The sequence below is a fragment of the Semicossyphus pulcher genome, unplaced genomic scaffold, assembly GCF_022749685.1.
Source record: "Semicossyphus pulcher isolate SPU_LCO1_2020_fin unplaced genomic scaffold, fSemPul1.0.p SCAF_13, whole genome shotgun sequence".
Classification (NCBI taxonomy): domain Eukaryota; kingdom Metazoa; phylum Chordata; class Actinopteri; order Labriformes; family Labridae; genus Semicossyphus; species Semicossyphus pulcher.
Window position 1 is genome coordinate 31,263,587 of NW_027211637.1, and position 19,290 is coordinate 31,282,876.

A 19,290-nucleotide genomic window follows, 5' to 3' on the forward strand; every position below is an offset into this window, starting at 1 on the left:
CGGTGATGCAACAGCTATCTGGTCATCCTTTAGTCCCAATGAGGACTTCAGGGATGAAGATGACGGCAGACAACAGGTTATCATGGAGAAATCAGAGGAAGACCTGTTAAAAGATGCCGCACCTAGCCCCTCCTCAGATGCCAGGCCTGGGACACGAGCAGACCCGAGCTCTCTTCCTTCAGAACTTGTGGATGTGAAGGATGAAGACGTTGCACCAGCCAGCATCATGGAGCAATTCACAAACAACCTGGAAAGAGAAATGGTTGCACCACCAAGCCTGGAATCTGAGGTCACCACTAATTTGACCTCACCTGGATCTCCGGAGGAGCAGCAGAAAATGGAAAAAGATGTGGAGGAGGCTGTTAGTTCAGAAAGCACTATCTCAACCTCTGTCTCTGCAGTCATTGAGGAAGACCTTAACATGAACACAGATTCAATAGACGTACCCACATTTTCAAACCTGAGCTCTGATTCTCTGGAGGTGGTTGATACCGTTAAACAAAAGGACATCACACCAGAGTCTAAACAATATGACCCAACTCTGTCCCCCACTGGCTCACCTCAACAAGTAGAGCCTCATGAAGCTAGCTCTGCTGTCATTGAGGAACTTGTGGATGTGAAGGATGAAGACGTTGCACCAGCCAGCATCATGGAGCAATTCACAAACAACCTGGAAAGAGAAATGGTTGCACCACCAAGCCTGGAATCTGAGGTCACCACTAATTTGACCTCACCTGGATCTCCGGAGGAGCAGCAGAAAATGGAAAATGATGTGGCGGAGGCTGTTAGTTCAGAAAGCACTATCTCAACCTCTGTCTCTGCAGTCATTGAGGAAGACCTTAACATGGACACAGATTCAATAGACGTACCCACATTTTCAAACCTGAGCTCTGACTCTCTGGAGGTGGTTGATACCGTTAAACAAAAGGACATCACACCAGAGTCTAAACAATATGACCCAACTCTGTCCCCCACTGGCTCACCTCAACAAGTAGAGCCTCATGAAGCTAGCTCTGCTGTCATTGAGGAACTTGTGGATGTGAAGGATGAAGACGTTGCACCAGCCAGCATCATGGAGCAATTCACAAACAACCTGGAAAGAGAAATGGTTGCACCACCAAGCCTGGAATCTGAGGTCACCACTAATTTGACCTCACCTGGATCTCCGGAGGAGCAGCAGAAAATGGAAAATGATGTGGCGGAGGCTGTTAGTTCAGAAAGCACTATCTCAACCTCTGTCTCTGCAGTCATTGAGGAAGACCTTAACATGGACACAGATTCAATAGACGTACCCACATTTTCAAACCTGAGCTCTGACTCTCTGGAGGTGGTTGATACCGTTAAACAAAAGGACATCACACCAGAGTCTAAACAATATGACCCAACTCTGTCCCCCACTGGCTCACCTCAACAAGTAGAGCCTCATGAAGCTAGCTCTGCTGTCATTGAGGAACTTGTGGATGTGAAGGATGAAGACGTTGCACCAGCCAGCATCATGGAGCAATTCACAAACAACCTGGAAAGAGAAATGGTTGCACCACCAAGCCTGGAATCTGAGGTCACCACTAATTTGACCTCACCTGGATCTCCGGAGGAGCAGCAGAAAATGGAAAATGATGTGGCGGAGGCTGGTGGACAGACCATCAGAGTTCACCAAAAGAAGTCGCAGTGGTGGCGCTGCTTTCCCAAATGGCGGCAGTGTAAGGTCCACCCAATCTCAGACCAACCAGTGAATGAGGTTATCCGGTTTTCATCCAGCGAATCATCTGGAATCAAATGTTCAACTCCTGCAGCCATTTCAAAACAAAGCTCTGTGCAATCCAGTAAGAAGAACTCCTGCCAGAAGGATGAGGACAGTGCCCCAGCCAGCATCATGGAGCAATTCACAAACAACCTGGAAAGAGAAATGGTTGCACCACCAAGCCTGGAATCTGAGGTCACCACTAATTTGACCTCACCTGGATCTCCGGAGGAGCAGCAGAAAATGGAAAATGATGTGGCGGAGGCTGGTGGACAGACCATCACAGTTCACCAAAAGAAGTCGCAGTGGTGGCGCTGCTTTCCCAAATGGCGGCAGTGTAAGGTCCACCCAATCTCAGACCAACCAGTGAATGAGGTTATCCGGTTTTCATCCAGCGAATCATCTGGAATCAAATGTTCAACTCCTGTAGCCATTTCAAAACAAAGCTCTGTGCAATCCAGTAAGAAGAACTCCTGCCAGAAGGATGAGGACAGTGCCCCAGAAAGCCCACAGAGCCCACCTATTACCCTAACCCCCTCACCCCCAACTGATTTCCAGGAGGAAGTTGTCCCAGTCCCAGTGACTAAAAAGAAGTCACTGTGGAAGCGGTTCAGACATTTCCTTGGGTTGAGGAAACCGCAGAGGTGGAAGAGGACCTCATCCACAACGCCTCACCCAGATCCCTCTGACCCCTCCTTTACCCCCATCTAGCCCCACCCCCACCAATCCTCCCCTAACCCCCCACCCCCCACCAATCTTCCCCTAACCCCCCACCCTCCTTGTGGGTTTCCCCCGGGTTGCTCCGGTTTCCCCACATTTTTTAAAATAAAAAAATAAAAAATGAAAATTACATTTTGGGTCGTCTAAATTGTATAACATGTATAATGTGTAACTATATTAAAAAAAATCTACTAAATAAAAATATAAACATAAAATTTCAACATAGATGGTTTAATTTGGTTGTTAGTTTGAATACAGTCATGTTATTAAATAAACCTGTTGTCAGATGTAGGAACTTGCCAAAATAGCCCCTGTGATAGGCGCTGCCATCTTGCATTGGTGACGTCATACGGAGCCAGAGTCTGTGCAGTAGAGATCGGCGGGTGAAGCGGCCGTAGCCACTTCCGCTAACCCAAACACACACTTAACTTACCGAAAAAACAGCAAGGATCCCACACACCGGCGTGTTTAACAGCATAACAGCTTCTCTGTGTGGGTCTGAGGTTAACGTTCACAGGTATGGAAACTTCAATGACTGCAGCGACTGTTTTAGTTACGTTTCCACTCAGGGATCGTCCTCCGCTCTGTTCACCTGGAACTGATCGGCTGCAGGAGCCGAATTTGTCAACAGAGCTGTCAATCATCATTTTGACAGCCTCAAATAACTAATTAAAAATAAACTTGTCAGAAAAACGAACACTTGGACGTGAATCACCATGATAATAACTGGCTATAATGACAGAAACCATGTTTGAGAAAAATTTATCGGCCGTGTGTTTTGATTTTATAGTTTGACCCATGTCCCGTCTGTTAACATGGAGGAGGCGGGCTCTATGACCTATACTGCAGCCAGTCAGCAGGGGGCACCCGAAAGGTTTTGGCTTCACTTTTAGGGAGCTGTCATGTCGTCCATCTTTTTATACAGTCTGTGGGCTCTACTGCCAAATGTGGCCAGGGTGGCGAAATAAAAAAAGACTTCCATTTAAAAGTTCTCCAGAAATGTTTAACATTACAGCAGATGGGGGAACTTTCTGTGTCAATTAGGCATCTCCTGGCTAAAGTGTAAATTTTTCGGCTTTTGGCACTCATTTACCACAAGCAGCACAAGATTACTTACGATTTGATGCCTTAATTATGTATGTGGAGTGAACGTTCTGTGCGCTGGTGCACTTTGTTTGGAAAGATTCAGAGTTCTTTTTTCACAGCCTCTCCCCTATGAATGAAGTAACTCTGAATGAATGATATGCTGAAAGCTGAAATGACCTGAAGACGGAAAAGCAAAGCAAAAAACGTGGTGTGTGACAGACGTAAACACACGCGGGTTGCACTTGCACCATAAAGAAAATTAAATCAAATTAGGTAAGCAGTAAAAATAAATAAGAATATTCTATAAAATACGTACACTATATCTCGGAATGTGCAGCATATTGCCCAGTGGGAAATACAAAAAGAGCGTGCCATGCACTGATATAGTACAGGTATAGAAGTCAGATGTAGATTAAGAGACTATGATGTTGGATGAGAGTCCAGGTCAAGGGGGAATGAAGGCGTTACATATGAGGCTGATGCAGAGTTCAAGATCAAGATTCAAGATGTTTATTGACACTCCGATTATACAAATACAGATGTGTGAAATTCTTATGCTGGGAGGACCCATTTAAAGAGGTTAAATATCAAACATAAAAGACATAAAATATAAGAAAATATATTTAATAATATATACACCAAAGTGTGCAAGTGTTGTAAATGACGAAGATACCAACACCAGACTAGTTATTGTTCCACCAACCAACTGAAACTAGACTGTTGTTGCCAAGCAACCCAAACATCCTCCTGCACTCTGATCTGTGTCTGCAGGTGACCACAGATCTGCTGTTTTTGTATCATGTACATTTATCTGTTTGTTTTGCGAAATAAGAGTCGGCTGTGCGATTCAGAGGTACCCGCCTGACTAATGTGGACATGCACAGTCTGCTGTAATGTTAATTAAGAGTATTCAGAACACCTGGTTGAGGCTGAAGGACACGCACAGTAAAAAGACCCAGTGATGTTGTACTCTATATATCCACTCATGAAATGCCTCTAATCCAATCAGATTACTTGGTCTGAACTTACTGTTGTATAATTCATATTGCATAATCTTTATAAGCACACCAAGTTTGGCAGAGTTTTTACAGAATTGTAGATGTTCATATTCTTACCGTTTACTGAGAACAAACAACGACAAATGTTCCTATTATGTTTTTACGACATTAACACTTAATCTTGTCTGAAAATGGCTATGGAAAATTTTAATCGTTGATTTTTGAATGAATTACAAGACATAAGGGAACACATTTAGAGGAAAAAGTGGCCGAATCAGTAAAACTGCTAAAAACGGCTTTTTTTCCAACATCGTGTCATATTACGTCACTACAGGGACTCACGATGTCCGACTCTACTTTAGCTCAATGTGCAGTAGTAGGTGGTAGTGAGTCTGCGCTGTTATATCGTATTGTGCACATATTATTTCGGTAGTCTAACATTGTATTTCAACAGTTATTGTGATGGTTATTTATTCAGTTTGTGCCGGTTGCACAAATTGTAGCTTGACAGGACATCGAGCCCACTGTTCTCCTGACAGGAAGAGGAACGGTGCGAGCTTTCTTGCCTGGATGTGTTTGGTACTGGTGAAGAGACGGGACCTTGTTTCTGCACCGTTCACAAAAAAACGCTGTCATCTGTTGCGCTCATTGTTCACAGGAGGATTATGTTGCAAGCGATATCATGGAGTTCAGGATGGGACGTTAAAACCAGGAGCAAGTGAGACTGATGGCTGGTGCGATCCCTTCAATACATACAGCATGAGGTTCACCGTCAGCAGCAGCCTCTGCTCCCAGCAGGACATACAATCAGAGATTCATCGGCGAAAATGTGAGCTGTGTACAGTAAGACTTGATTTTTAAAGTTAGCTAACTTGAAATTAGGGTATAAGAAGAAACGTCACCACTCTCTCTCTGTAACGTAGTACGGACTGTTACCGTTTAGCCCAGCTGAAGCTGCAGCCGACACGCAGTCGACACATGTTGTGATGTGAAAAAAGCGCTGTGCTCTGCCTGGCACGGTCGGCACCTGTCTTGATCGTTGCATGTGTTGTATTGACTCTCAGATGTCCGTCGCGTTGGACAAAAGTGTCCGCTGAATTCAATTGTAAATTCAATTGCTAGATATCGCTAGCTAACACCGGTCACTATTCACGACACCTGCCCACTGGTTCTCGTTGCACTACAGCTCACTGTCTCTCGTTATTTCTCCTCATCGTGGCCTGTTCCTGCTCTCTTTGATACCTAACAGGCTCATAATTATCACCCTGTGGTCCGTCTTATGCATATGTTTTAACAATTTCTTCTTCTTCAATGACAAGAATTCAAAAATCTATTAATGTTACAGCCCTTATTAATCTGCAGGACTCCCTTACGTTAAGTCACATCCGGTCGTCTGTTTTGATGCAGAAATATAAGAAAACGTATAAAAGTGTCACAGCTGACTCCACAGTTACCAAAAACACAATTTAAATGCAGTTTACAAATTAAGTGAATAAATAATCTAATACAATAAAGACACATGAGCCTAATGTGATGTGTTGTGATGTCACTGATTCCTGTAGAACACCTGAACTATGATTTCCACAACAACAGCTGTGATGAAGACAAGATGTGTGGACACTACACACAGGTCAGAAACACGCAAACACGCACGCACAATTACTTAAACAGGCGTGTATCACAGGTCTGGATCTAAGCTGTGTGTGTTCCAGATGGTGTGGGCGGACACTCACAGAGTCGGCTGTGCTGTGCATCACTGTAACGACATGGAGGGACTGAACTGGGGGAAGACCTACTTCCTCGTCTGCAACTACTACCCGACGTCAGTACCTCCACTGTAATACTGCCTGTACTTCAGAACTAACACTACTGATGCTGCAACTAATACACTGCTGCTACAGTCACTACCACTCGTTACTTCTACTTCCTAGTAAATCACTTTTACTACGACTACCACTACTAGTACTACTAACCACTACTATTAATACTAACTGGACTATTATTCATACTACTACTTCTGGTGTTTCTCCCACTACTGTCAATGCTACATGACTGTTTAATATCACTAATAACACTTCCACTACCACTTCTACTCCTGCTATTACTCCTTCTAATGTAAAACTCCTCCTCCTCCTCCTCCTCCTAGTAGTTCTACTTCTTCACCTCCTCGTCTTAGTAGTACTTCTCCTCCTCCTAGAAGTACTCCGCCTTCTCGGAATCTTAGTAGTACTACTTCTTCTCCTCCTTGTCCTTGTAATAATTCTCCTCCCCCTCCTCCTCCTTCTAATCTTAGTAGTACTTCTCCTTCTCTTCCTCCTTTTACTACTCCTTCTCCTCTTTCTCCCAGCACTACTTCTCTAAGTGACTACCCCTCCCCTTCCTCCACCTCCTTGTCCTCCTAGAAGTACTTTTCCTCCTTGTCCTCCTTTTAATCCTCCTCCTTCTCTGTCTAATAGTACTCCTCCACCTCTTCCTTCTCCTGCCACCCCCTTTAAGTAGTACTACGACTCCTCTTATGTTTCCTTCTACTAGTACTCGTCCTCCTTGTTCTCCAAGTACTACTTCTCCTCCTCCTGGTACTAGCACTTGTTTGCCAAGTATTGCTTCCCCCTCTTCCTGGTAGTACTCCTCCTTCTTCTACTCTTAGTAGTACTACTCCTTCTCCTCCAAGTCCTGGTAGTACTTCTCCCTTTTTAGTACTGCAACTTCTCCTCCTCTTCTACCAGTGCTTCTCCATGTTATAGTTTTACTATATGACTATACTGTATAATGTTACCTCTGTATCACTGACAGCACTACTTCTCTCATCAGTAGAGTGATACCACTGCTAGTCTAACTGCTTGCACTATAATGAATTATGTTGATGTGACTGAAGTAGCAGTGCTACTGCTGGGACATGAGCTCCCTCTTGTGGACTGTTGCATGTATAACTATTTAGTATTTTCGCTGATTATGTATTTCAGTGCATGAAGGAGAAATTAGAGGAGACTATAACAGAGTACAATTAGACTTATTATTACACTATATATTACCTGTGTGTTTTTGTATGTTTTCAGAGGGAACTATGAAGGCGAGCGGCCGTACGTTGAAGGTGATTGGTGCTCCAGATGTCCTGAGAACTTCCAGAAGTGTGAAAACAACCTCTGTGGTACGACACGCTGTCTTTACTCCTCTGTAGTTCACATTCACTGACAAATCAGGTCCTAGTAAGCAGAGTTCAGAACCCGTACAGTACACAGCTTTTATATTTATAACAAGTTAATCAACAAATATGACTTCGTCTGTTAATGTTTTGATTCATTCATTCAACAGAAAGCACCAAACTTTGTTTCAAGCGTCTCAAACAGAAGACTTCCTGCTTTTCTTTGTTTTGTATTATTTCAAATAAATATCTTACATACAAAAGAAGCAGCCATGTTTTGCTCCTGAGAAATTGTAACAGGATTTTTTTGTTGCATCTTTTTTATAGATTAAAAGTTTAAAAAATGACTTCAAATAACCTTTAAGTCAGAAGTTCATGAAAATAATGCTCTTGTGTTTTCTAGTCGCCGACACGGTGGAGGAGGAGGATGACATTGATGCGGAGGATGAAGATGAGTTTACAGAATTTCCTGCAACAACTGTGCCATTCCTCCTGCCTGCAGAGGATGAAGAGGAGGAAAAGGAGGAAGAGGAGGCGGTTGTTCCTCCTCCTGTAACATCTGACCCTCATGTCCCGCCTGCCACCACCGCCATCACACCTACAACCAGCACTCCCCGTGTCACCACCACCTCTGCAGGGGACTCAGAGGAAATCCAACCAGATGACACGCCTGACCCAGGCACACAACCTCCAGAAGCCCCGCTAACGACACTGGGAAGACTTGAGGAGGTTCAGGAAAAGATGAGGGAGAAGGAGGAAGAAGAGGAGGAGGAGCAGGTAGAGGAGATAAAGCCAGCGGAAAAAGCAGAGAGAGATGTGGTTGGAAAAATATTCCAGAAAAACAGAGTTACAATGAGCGCTGCTTCAGTATGTTCACCGTCTGTCCTGTTAGCCAGTCTGACTGCCATCCTGACTCTGAGGCTGTGAGGAGGAGGAGGAGGAGGAGGAAAAAAGTTCCTCTACACCTCACCACTCTTGCGTTGACTGCACATGACCTTTAATCCGCCCGGTGGTAACAAACTGTTTCCCGTCTCTCCCCCATTTGGGTCCATTCATAATTCACACTCACCCGAAAACCATTTTCTAAACATCTGCCCGTGGTCCAGGCCGAGATCTGGGGCAAATAATGTGTGCAAAACCTGCTTTAAAATGCTAAGGATACAAACATTTAACTGCAAGGAAGCTAGCAGAAACTTACAGGCACTAAATATGTCATTCATATCAAAAGAGACAAATTTAAAACACCAGTTTGGATGATTTTTTGGACCGCTAGCTGAAACCAACGCTATACTACAGAACAGAAAAGGGCCTTGTGAGAATAAATCAGAATTTATCAATCAATGCATCTTCACTTTCTGTGGGAGTGAGATGTTTAGATCAATCTCATGGTGGGTGTTAGAATGTCTTTAGCCTAGCTTATCATAAATACTGGATTGGCATTGCTTGGCAGTGTCCAGCTAAAGATTGAAAATGCTCCTATACTTAGCTTCTAAGCTAACTAAGAGATATACATGTTAAAGCCATAATATTCACTTTTAAGAGGATTTACATCAAAAAATGGTATAATGTAGCATTCGTTAACATCCTATATGACCATTTCCCCCCACCGTTTTTTAAGAATGAAGGTTAAGCTAGGTATTTAGCTAGCTATGTAGCAAGTTTACAATCTATTCATTACTCAGCTTACAGAGCTCTGATTGGTTGGCTAAAGTAGGGATCAAAACAGATGTGACAGAGAACAACGCTAGAGTTCTGATGCCAGGCTAGCTGTTCCCCTTTGCTTCCAGTCTTTGTGCTAAGCTAGGCTAATCACACCCCACGTCTTAATTTGAACTTCTCTCTTTTACCCGAGCTAATTTCTCCAGAAGTCTTTGTTTAGCTTGAGAGCAGACTGAGGTGAACATGCTACATTTAGAGCTTCAGGTGTGAAGGATCAAAGTAAGGTCACCCCTCACAGCTAAGTGTGCACATTTACCTGAGTGGGTTTTAAAGTTCATCATGAAGTCGTGCTTATAATAAAACATAACAGTATCAAAGCGTTACAACCGGAGATGTGTTCAATTACAGATGCAGGATACCAAATAAAGTATTTTTGTGTGACATAACATTTTAAATTGTGTGCACTCTGTAAACACAATAAAGTATTTGTGATGTCAGACCCACAGAGCTGCAGAGCTTTTGTACCATTCTAAAACAGAGTTGAAGTGTTTTAAAAAGAGGCCACTCACACACAAAGAATAAAGCTTCGGCCTCTCAGATCGCCTCCTCGTGTTGGTCAGTCGATCGTTTGTTTCTGCAGGGTGGAGGTGAACAGATTCACAGCATCATCTCGTGGAAAAAGAACCACTGTAAAGAAAAAGGAAAGACATGTTTACTGTTTGTAGTGTTTTTAGTTTAAATGCAGGAGAAATTATATGTGAACGGTGTTTGCTGTGTGTCAAACTGACGACCCTGCTTCTTCTTCATAAATATAATCTACTGTTCATCATTTACTGGAGCAACAACTGGACAGAGTCTCTAATAATGTACATTATCTCTGTGACACTGTGTTAGACAACAGGAAATTACCATAACTATCCTCAGTAACTTAGCAAAGATGATGTAAATGTCTGTATATAAGATTAATAAAGAAATAAACCGTTTCTTCTTTTCGACAACGTTTATGGCTCTTTTTCCACCAGTTCACATTCATTAAGGAGTCTGAGGACACCTGGGCTGTGTTCGATATGCCGTACTATACACTAGATACAATATACTACATGCTATATACTGCATACTGCGTTCAGCGGTCGTTTGAAGTATAGAGGAGCTATTCAAATTAATTTTGCAGTAAGCTACGCCAGGTGGAAGTAAACAATAACCACCGCTTCTTTAGCTTTAGCGCCCCCTTCTGCTGGAATGCTGCTGCTGCCCGTCATTTCAACTGCCGCTGTGACGTTCCAGCACTTTGCATTGTGGGATACAGAAGGCGAGGTAGACCGGTCCAATGCATACTGAAGATTTTCTCCAAATCAGTACGACATCCGGGTATTTTTGGCATTTTGCTTTTGTTTGCATACTGCATAGTACATGCTACATTTTGGCTAAATCAGTACATACTGCTAGTATAGTATGGCATTTTGAACACAGCAATAATGTAGCAGACAACCTCCGGTGTTGAAAAATGAAGCCAATGTGTAAGTGCAAAAACCTGCAGTTCCTCGAGTGGCCACTTGAGGCTGGCTCCAGAAAACAAGAAATAACATTACAGCAGGTGGGAAAATGCTAATTTTTACAGCAGAAATAAACATGTTTACAGCCTGGTACAAAAAAGGTTTTTTTTATAAATAGTTAAGTTTATTGTTTAAGATAACTGTACAGGGGGTGAGGTTTTTTTTATAACACACTCGTTTTAATGAGATTAAGCCGGATTATAGGGGTCGGATCACTTGATTGACAGATGGATCCTGCTGGCTGTCTGCTAGACGTCACGGTCACAGACACACGGTCACTGAACTTAACTTCACCTGTTTGTGTTGTTGGAGCCTTTAGAGGACAAATAATCCGTCTCTCTGTGGGATTTATGGAACTTTCTGGCCGTGCAAGAAGTCTGAGCTCCAGCTTTTCGGTGAGTTAAATGCTTGCGTGTTATTGTACTGATATATTTTTAGCACTAAGTAGCAGGTATACTGTGCTCGCTTTTGCTGCTTGTTAGCCTGTCCAGTGTTTATCAAACATTTATTTAATTGTCGGCCAGTAAATAGGAGTCAGGAGTTGTTGGCTTTTCCCCGGAGAGATTACAGCAGACTGACCGAAGAAGACAGAAGACCGGTTATTTTACATTTCCAGTTACATGTCGACTAGCTGTTTTTTCACCGGGCGAGCGAGCAGAGAGTCCGCTGCTTCTTTACTCTGATAACTAAACACCTGCAGTCAGTCACCATTACAAACAGAATCTCCTCCTGGGAAAGTTAAACTAGTTCATTCATCATTTATACAGTCTATGGCTAATAACCGCTAGCTACGCTCAGGAGCATATAGCTTAGCCGTAGCTGGCTGATTCATGCGGCCCGCCCATAGTCCTCAACCATAGGCTTCAGCTCGTTCGCGCTCCGCCTCTTTGCCTGCCTCTAGATTAGCAGGCTCTGGCATTTCTAATATAGCGACCCCCAGCGCCGGCGCAATTCAGGCTTCAAAACGCTTCTTCAGAAACCAATGGGTGACGTCACTGAGACTATGTCCATTATTTATACTGTCTATGATAGAAGATGGAGAATGCCAGGAGGGCAGACTGTGACAGAAACAACTGAGTTACTCTGAGCTACAACTGACTGAAGCCTGCAGCAGCTGTGGATACTATAACTAATGTTTGTGTTTCATATTATATGAAGACTGTAAGCTTAATATCTCAAAATACAAAATTACTGCATTAGTTCATAGAAGCAGGTTACTTAACTCATTGTCATAGGAAATAAAGATATGGGATAGATTATCTCCATTTCACATTGTTAAAAAAATTACTTAATGATTATGTGTAGAAAACAGACTTTGTTTAAAGATTGTCAATCGATTAAAAGCTGTTTTAATTAGATAAGATATTTTTCTAAAACAAAATTATATACAATGTAATGTCATGAGAGGCAGCGTCATTGAGGGGAGATACATTCCCTCCAGGTGGCTGCAACAAGGACTACAACCCATCATGGCATCTGTTAATAGACTACAAAGCCCAGGGAGAGCAGGGCAGTGAGATCAATGGGTGCTGCCCAGCTGAAGCTGATGAGCTGATTACCCTGGTGAAGGAAGAAGGCAAACAGTGTGGGGAGAAGAAAGAGAAGGACTGAGATGAAACAGAAGGGACAGGGCTTCTGTCAGTTTACAAGAGAAGATAACAAGAAAGCAGATTAGGATTTGAGTTAAATCCCTGTTTTTGATTTTGTAAGCAAGAGTTTAAGTTTACCTGTATGACAAAAGTCAATACAGTGTCTTTATGTTGGAAAGCAACGCTTCACTGTTCTCTTTTCCTGCACCCACACCTCCAAAGCTCCAAAAGAAAAGCTCTTTTTATCTTAAGTAGATCCATCTCATATCCCCTATATGACTGTAGGTTTTGTTTATTAAATAATGGTGTTTCCTTATTCATTGCACTGTACCGAATATGTCTCCTTACCTGTGGAAATGCAGATAAGACATGATTAAAGGAGAAGATATGAGAAAGGTACACTGATGTGTGAAGAGAGAGAAAGTAAAGATGGAAAGATTAAAAGTTTACAGACACATAAAAATAGAAAATGCAAAAGTGGAGGAGAAACAGATATGAAGGAATTAAAATGAAGGAGCGCGAAGGGCTGAAATATTCATTGCTAACTACTCTTACTGCTCTATTTCTGCTGCTTACTGAGAGGCTGCACGTGTTTAAACTTTATTTGTAAATGTTTAACATAATATTATTATAGGGGAGTACATGATGGGTTATCAAGATTTTACAATGTTTTGTAGCAAATCACAAACTCTAAAATACTATCAAAACCTACAAAATGAGTATTTTTCATTTTTCACTGACCAGATACCAGATTGATTATCACTTCAAAAGACGTGATAGAATTAACTTACATGTTTATTTTGGTTTCTAATGCCTATTTTGAAATGCTTATGTGTAAAATGTGTGTGCATGTGTGTAGAATGTTTAAAATGTGTGTGCATGTGTGTAGAATGTGTAAAATGTGTGTGCGTGTGTGTAGAATGTGTGTGCGTGTGTGTAGAATGTGTGTGTGGAATGTCTGTCACAGAATGAAACAGAATTCTTTGATGACCTTTGATGTCTTTGATGTCTTTGATCTGGCAGAGAATCCTCACTAAGACACTTATGACATCACACCAGAGGTTATATTAACCAGTCAGACACTTTAGTTATTATGAACAAAAACAAGAGAGACAAACTTATTTTCTCTGTACTGTTAACAAATATCGAACAAAGCCCACTGGAAATGGAACATATGGAGACGGTTTCAACAACCAGCCCGCCCAGCAAGGAAGAAGAGACAGAGGTCTCCTCTGTTTCCTCTGAAACGTCAATGACCTCCTTATATGCCAGCATGCTCGTCTCAGATGTACTGGGTCAGGCTGCAGACAATGCAGACGAGTTGATGCAGTCTATCTCAACATGGGAAGCAGAGGAAGACTCTCACTCAAAAGCTGAAGACGAAGACAATGAATGCTCAGCTGCTTGTCGCACCAACCAAAAGGTGGAGCAGCAATTACATAGGTTTTTCAACCTCCGCCGAGCGTTTGCAGAGCACCAAGGAGAAACTCCACAATACAAAGAGGAAGATCTTCCCCCCGAGATGGATTCTACGTCTGAACAAGAGGGATATCAAGTGTCTGCACCACCAAGCCTGAAATCTCATGCCAGAATGCTCATCTCAGATATAGTGAGTCTGGCTGCAGACAATGTAAACGAGTTGATGCAGTCTATCTCAACATGGGAAGCAGAGGAAGACTCTCACTCAAAAGCTGAAGACGAAGACAATGAATACTCAGCTGCTTGTCGCATCAACCAAAAGGTGGAGCGGCACTTACATAGGTTTTTCAACCTCCGCCGAGCGTTTGCAGAGCACCAAGGAGAAACTCCACAATACAAAGAGGAAGATCTTGCCCCCGAGATGGATTCTACATCTGAACAAGAGGGATATCAAGTGTCTGCACCACCAAGCCTGGAATCTAATGCCAGAATGCTCATCTCAGATATAGTGAGTATGGCTGCAGACAATGTAAACGAGTTGATGCAGTCTATCTCAACATGGGAAGCAGAGGAAGACTCTCACTCAAAAGCTGAAGACGAAGACAATGAATACTCAGCTGCTTGTCGCATCAACCAAAAGGTGGAGCGGCACTTACATAGGTTTTTCAACCTCCGCCGAGCGTTTGCAGAGCACCAAGGAGAAACTCCACAGTACAAAGAGGAAGATCTTGCCCCCGAGATGGATTCTACATCTGAACAAGAGGGATATCAAGTGTCTGCACCACCAAGCCTGGAATCTCATGCCAGAATGCTTGTCTCAGATGTACTGGGCCTGGCTGCAGACAATGTAAACGAGTTGATGCAGTCTATGTCAACATGGGAAGCAGAGGAAGACTCTCACTCAAAAGCTGAAGACGAAGACAATGAATACTCAGCTGCTTGTCGCCAAGCGTTTGCAGAGCACCAAGGAGAAACTCCACAATACAAAGAGGAAGATCTTGCCCCCGAAATGGATTCTACGTCTAAACAAGAGGGATATCAAGTGTCTGCATCTGTCAGTACAAAGAACTCTGACGATTCTGAGAGTCCCAATGAGGACTTGAGGGATGAAGATGACCGCATGCTACAGGTTGTCATGGACAAATTAGACGTTGTAGACAGGTTGGTGCAGTATATCTCAACATGGGAAGCAGAGGAAGACTCTCACTCAAAAGCTGCACCACCTGGAAGCCTGGAATCTGAGGTCACCACTAATTTGACCTCACCTGGATCTCCGGAGGAGCAGCAGAAAATGGAAAATGATGTGGAGGAGGCTGTTAGTTCAGAAAGCACTGTCTCAACCTCCGTCTCTGCAGTCATTGAGGAAGACCTTAACATGAACACAGATTCAATAGACATACCCACATTTTCAAACCTGAGCTCTGACTCTCTGGAGGTGGTTGATAGCGTTAAACAAAAGGACATCACACCAGAGTCTAAACAATATGACCCAACTCTGTCCCCCACTGGCTCACCTCAACAAGCAGAGCCTCATGAAGCTAGCTCTGCTGTCATTGAGGAAGACCTTAACATGAACAACGATTCAATAGATGTACCCTATGGAGAGGATGAATGTGAATCAACCAGCGGTGATGCAACAGCTATCTGGTCATCCTTTAGTCCCAATGAGGACTTCAGGGATGAAGATGACGGCAGACAACAGGTTATCATGGAGAAATCAGAGGAAGACCTGTTAAAAGATGCCGCACCTAGCCCCTCCTCAGATGCCAGGCCTGGGACACGAGCAGACCCGAGCTCTCTTCCTTCAGAACTTGTGGATGTGAAGGATGAAGACGTTGCACCAGCCAGCATCATGGAGCAATTCACAAACAACCTGGAAAGAGAAATGGTTGCACCACCAAGCCTGGAATCTGAGGTCACCACTAATTTGACCTCACCTGGATCTCCGGAGGAGCAGCAGAAAATGGAAAAAGATGTGGAGGAGGCTGTTAGTTCAGAAAGCACTATCTCAACCTCTGTCTCTGCAGTCATTGAGGAAGACCTTAACATGAACACAGATTCAATAGACGTACCCACATTTTCAAACCTGAGCTCTGACTCTCTGGAGGTGGTTGATACCGTTAAACAAAAGGACATCACACCAGAGTCTAAACAATATGACCCAACTCTGTCCCCCACTGGCTCACCTCAACAAGTAGAGCCTCATGAAGCTAGCTCTGCTGTCATTGAGGAACTTGTGGATGTGAAGGATGAAGACGTTGCACCAGCCAGCATCATGGAGCAATTCACAAACAACCTGGAAAGAGAAATGGTTGCACCACCAAGCCTGGAATCTGAGGTCACCACTAATTTGACCTCACCTGGATCTCCGGAGGAGCAGCAGAAAATGGAAAAAGATGTGGAGGAGGCTGTTAGTTCAGAAAGCACTATCTCAACCTCTGTCTCTGCAGTCATTGAGGAAGACCTTAACATGAACACAGATTCAATAGACGTACCCACATTTTCAAACCTGAGCTCTGATTCTCTGGAGGTGGTTGATACCGTTAAACAAAAGGACATCACACCAGAGTCTAAACAATATGACCCAACTCTGTCCCCCACTGGCTCACCTCAACAAGTAGAGCCTCATGAAGCTAGCTCTGCTGTCATTGAGGAACTTGTGGATGTGAAGGATGAAGACGTTGCACCAGCCAGCATCATGGAGCAATTCACAAACAACCTGGAAAGAGAAATGGTTGCACCACCAAGCCTGGAATCTGAGGTCACCACTAATTTGACCTCACCTGGATCTCCGGAGGAGCAGCAGAAAATGGAAAATGATGTGGCGGAGGCTGTTAGTTCAGAAAGCACTATCTCAACCTCTGTCTCTGCAGTCATTGAGGAAGACCTTAACATGGACACAGATTCAATAGACGTACCCACATTTTCAAACCTGAGCTCTGACTCTCTGGAGGTGGTTGATACCGTTAAACAAAAGGACATCACACCAGAGTCTAAACAATATGACCCAACTCTGTCCCCCACTGGCTCACCTCAACAAGTAGAGCCTCATGAAGCTAGCTCTGCTGTCATTGAGGAACTTGTGGATGTGAAGGATGAAGACGTTGCACCAGCCAGCATCATGGAGCAATTCACAAACAACCTGGAAAGAGAAATGGTTGCACCACCAAGCCTGGAATCTGAGGTCACCACTAATTTGACCTCACCTGGATCTCCGGAGGAGCAGCAGAAAATGGAAAATGATGTGGCGGAGGCTGGTGGACAGACCATCAGAGTTCACCAAAAGAAGTCGCAGTGGTGGCGCTGCTTTCCCAAATGGCGGCAGTGTAAGGTCCACCCAATCTCAGACCAACCAGTGAATGAGGTTATCCGGTTTTCATCCAGCGAATCATCTGGAATCAAATGTTCAACTCCTGCAGCCATTTCAAAACAAAGCTCTGTGCAATCCAGTAAGAAGAACTCCTGCCAGAAGGATGAGGACAGTGCCCCAGCCAGCATCATGGAGCAATTCACAAACAACCTGGAAAGAGAAATGGTTGCACCACCAAGCCTGGAATCTGAGGTCACCACTAATTTGACCTCACCTGGATCTCCGGAGGAGCAGCAGAAAATGGAAAATGATGTGGCGGAGGCTGGTGGACAGACCATCACAGTTCACCAAAAGAAGTCGCAGTGGTGGCGCTGCTTTCCCAAATGGCGGCAGTGTAAGGTCCACCCAATCTCAGACCAACCAGTGAATGAGGTTATCCGGTTTTCATCCAGCGAATCATCTGGAATCAAATGTTCAACTCCTGTAGCCATTTCAAAACAAAGCTCTGTGCAATCCAGTAAGAAGAACTCCTGCCAGAAGGATGAGGACAGTGCCCCAGAAAGCCCACAGAGCCCACCTATTACCCTAACCCCCTCACCCCCAACTGATTTCCAGGAGGAAGTTGTCCCAGTCCCAGTGACTAAAAAGAAGTCACTGTGGAAGCGGTTCAGACATTTCCTTGGGTTGAGGAAACCGCAGAGGTGGAAGAGGACCTCATCCACAACGCCTCACCCAGATCCCTCTGACCCCTCCTTTACCCCCATCTAGCCCCACCCCCACCAATCCTCCCCTAACCCCCCACCCCCCACCAATCTTCCCCTAACCCCCCACCCTCCTTGTGGGTTTCCCCCGGGTTGCTCCGGTTTCCCCACATTTTTTAAAATAAAAAAATAAAAAATGAAAATTACATTTTGGGTCGTCTAAATTGTATAACATGTATAATGTGTAACTATATTAAAAAAAATCTACTAAATAAAAATATAAACATAAAATTTCAACATAGATGGTTTAATTTGGTTGTTAGTTTGAATACAGTCATGTTATTAAATAAACCTGTTGTCAGATGTAGGAACTTGCCAAAATAGCCCCTGTGATAGGCGCTGCCATCTTGCATTGGTGACGTCATACGGAGCCAGAGTCTGTGCAGTAGAGATCGGCGGGTGAAGCGGCCGTAGCCACTTCCGCTAACCCAAACACACACTTAACTTACCGAAAAAACAGCAAGGATCCCACACACCGGCGTGTTTAACAGCATAACAGCTTCTCTGTGTGGGTCTGAGGTTAACGTTCACAGGTATGGAAACTTCAATGACTGCAGCGACTGTTTTAGTTACGTTTCCACTCAGGGATCGTCCTCCGCTCTGTTCACCTGGAACTGATCGGCTGCAGGAGCCGAATTTGTCAACAGAGCTGTCAATCATCATTTTGACAGCCTCAAATAACTAATTAAAAATAAACTTGTCAGAAAAACGAACACTTGGACGTGAATCACCATGATAATAACTGGCTATAATGACAGAAACCATGTTTGAGAAAAATTTATCGGCCGTGTGTTTTGATTTTATAGTTTGACCCATGTCCCGTCTGTTAACATGGAGGAGGCGGGCTCTATGACCTATACTGCAGCCAGTCAGCAGGGGGCGCCCGAAAGGTTTTGGCTTCACTTTTAGGGAGCTGTCATGTCGTCCATCTTTTTATACAGTCTGTGGGCTCTACTGCCAAATGTGGCCAGGGTGGCGAAATAAAAAAAGACTTCCATTTAAAAGTTCTCCAGAAATGTTTAACATTACAGCAGATGGGGGAACTTTCTGTGTCAATTAGGCATCTCCTGGCTAAAGTGTAAATTTTTCGGCTTTTGGCACTCATTTACCACAAGCAGCACAAGATTACTTACGATTTGATGCCTTAATTATGTATGTGGAGTGAACGTTCTGTGCGCTGGTGCACTTTGTTTGGAAAGATTCAGAGTTCTTTTTTCACAGCCTCTCCCCTATGAATGAAGTAACTCTGAATGAATGATATGCTGAAAGCTGAAATGACCTGAAGACGGAAAAGCAAAGCAAAAAACGTGGT

The 19,290-nt window shown here is 43.7% G+C and overlaps 1 protein-coding gene across 1 annotated transcript; it reads left to right on the top strand.

The window, feature by feature from the left end:
• Window positions 1–6,088: 6,088 nt before the first annotated feature.
• LOC138589413 (peptidase inhibitor 16-like) lies at window positions 6,089–8,625 on the top strand. The gene is made up of 4 exons (XM_069659675.1): window positions 6,089–6,175; window positions 6,258–6,367; window positions 7,602–7,693; window positions 8,091–8,625. Exons 1-4 carry the CDS (start codon window positions 6,089–6,091, stop codon window positions 8,612–8,614), a joined length of 813 nt encoding a protein of 270 aa, XP_069515776.1. The 3' UTR covers window positions 8,615–8,625.
• The last annotated feature ends 10,665 nt before the right edge of the window (window positions 8,626–19,290 follow it).

Bases quoted from the DNA above. Each gene is read 5' to 3' on its own strand.
- LOC138589413 (XM_069659675.1), top strand. From the start codon at position 6,089: ATGTCACTGATTCCTGTAGAACACCTGAACTATGATTTCCACAACAAC. The intron at 6,176-6,257 runs GTCAGAAACACG...TGTGTGTTCCAG, and splicing joins TGTGTGGACACTACACACAG to ATGGTGTGGGCGGACACTCA. The intron at 7,694-8,090 runs GTACGACACGCT...TGTGTTTTCTAG, and splicing joins GTGTGAAAACAACCTCTGTG to TCGCCGACACGGTGGAGGAG.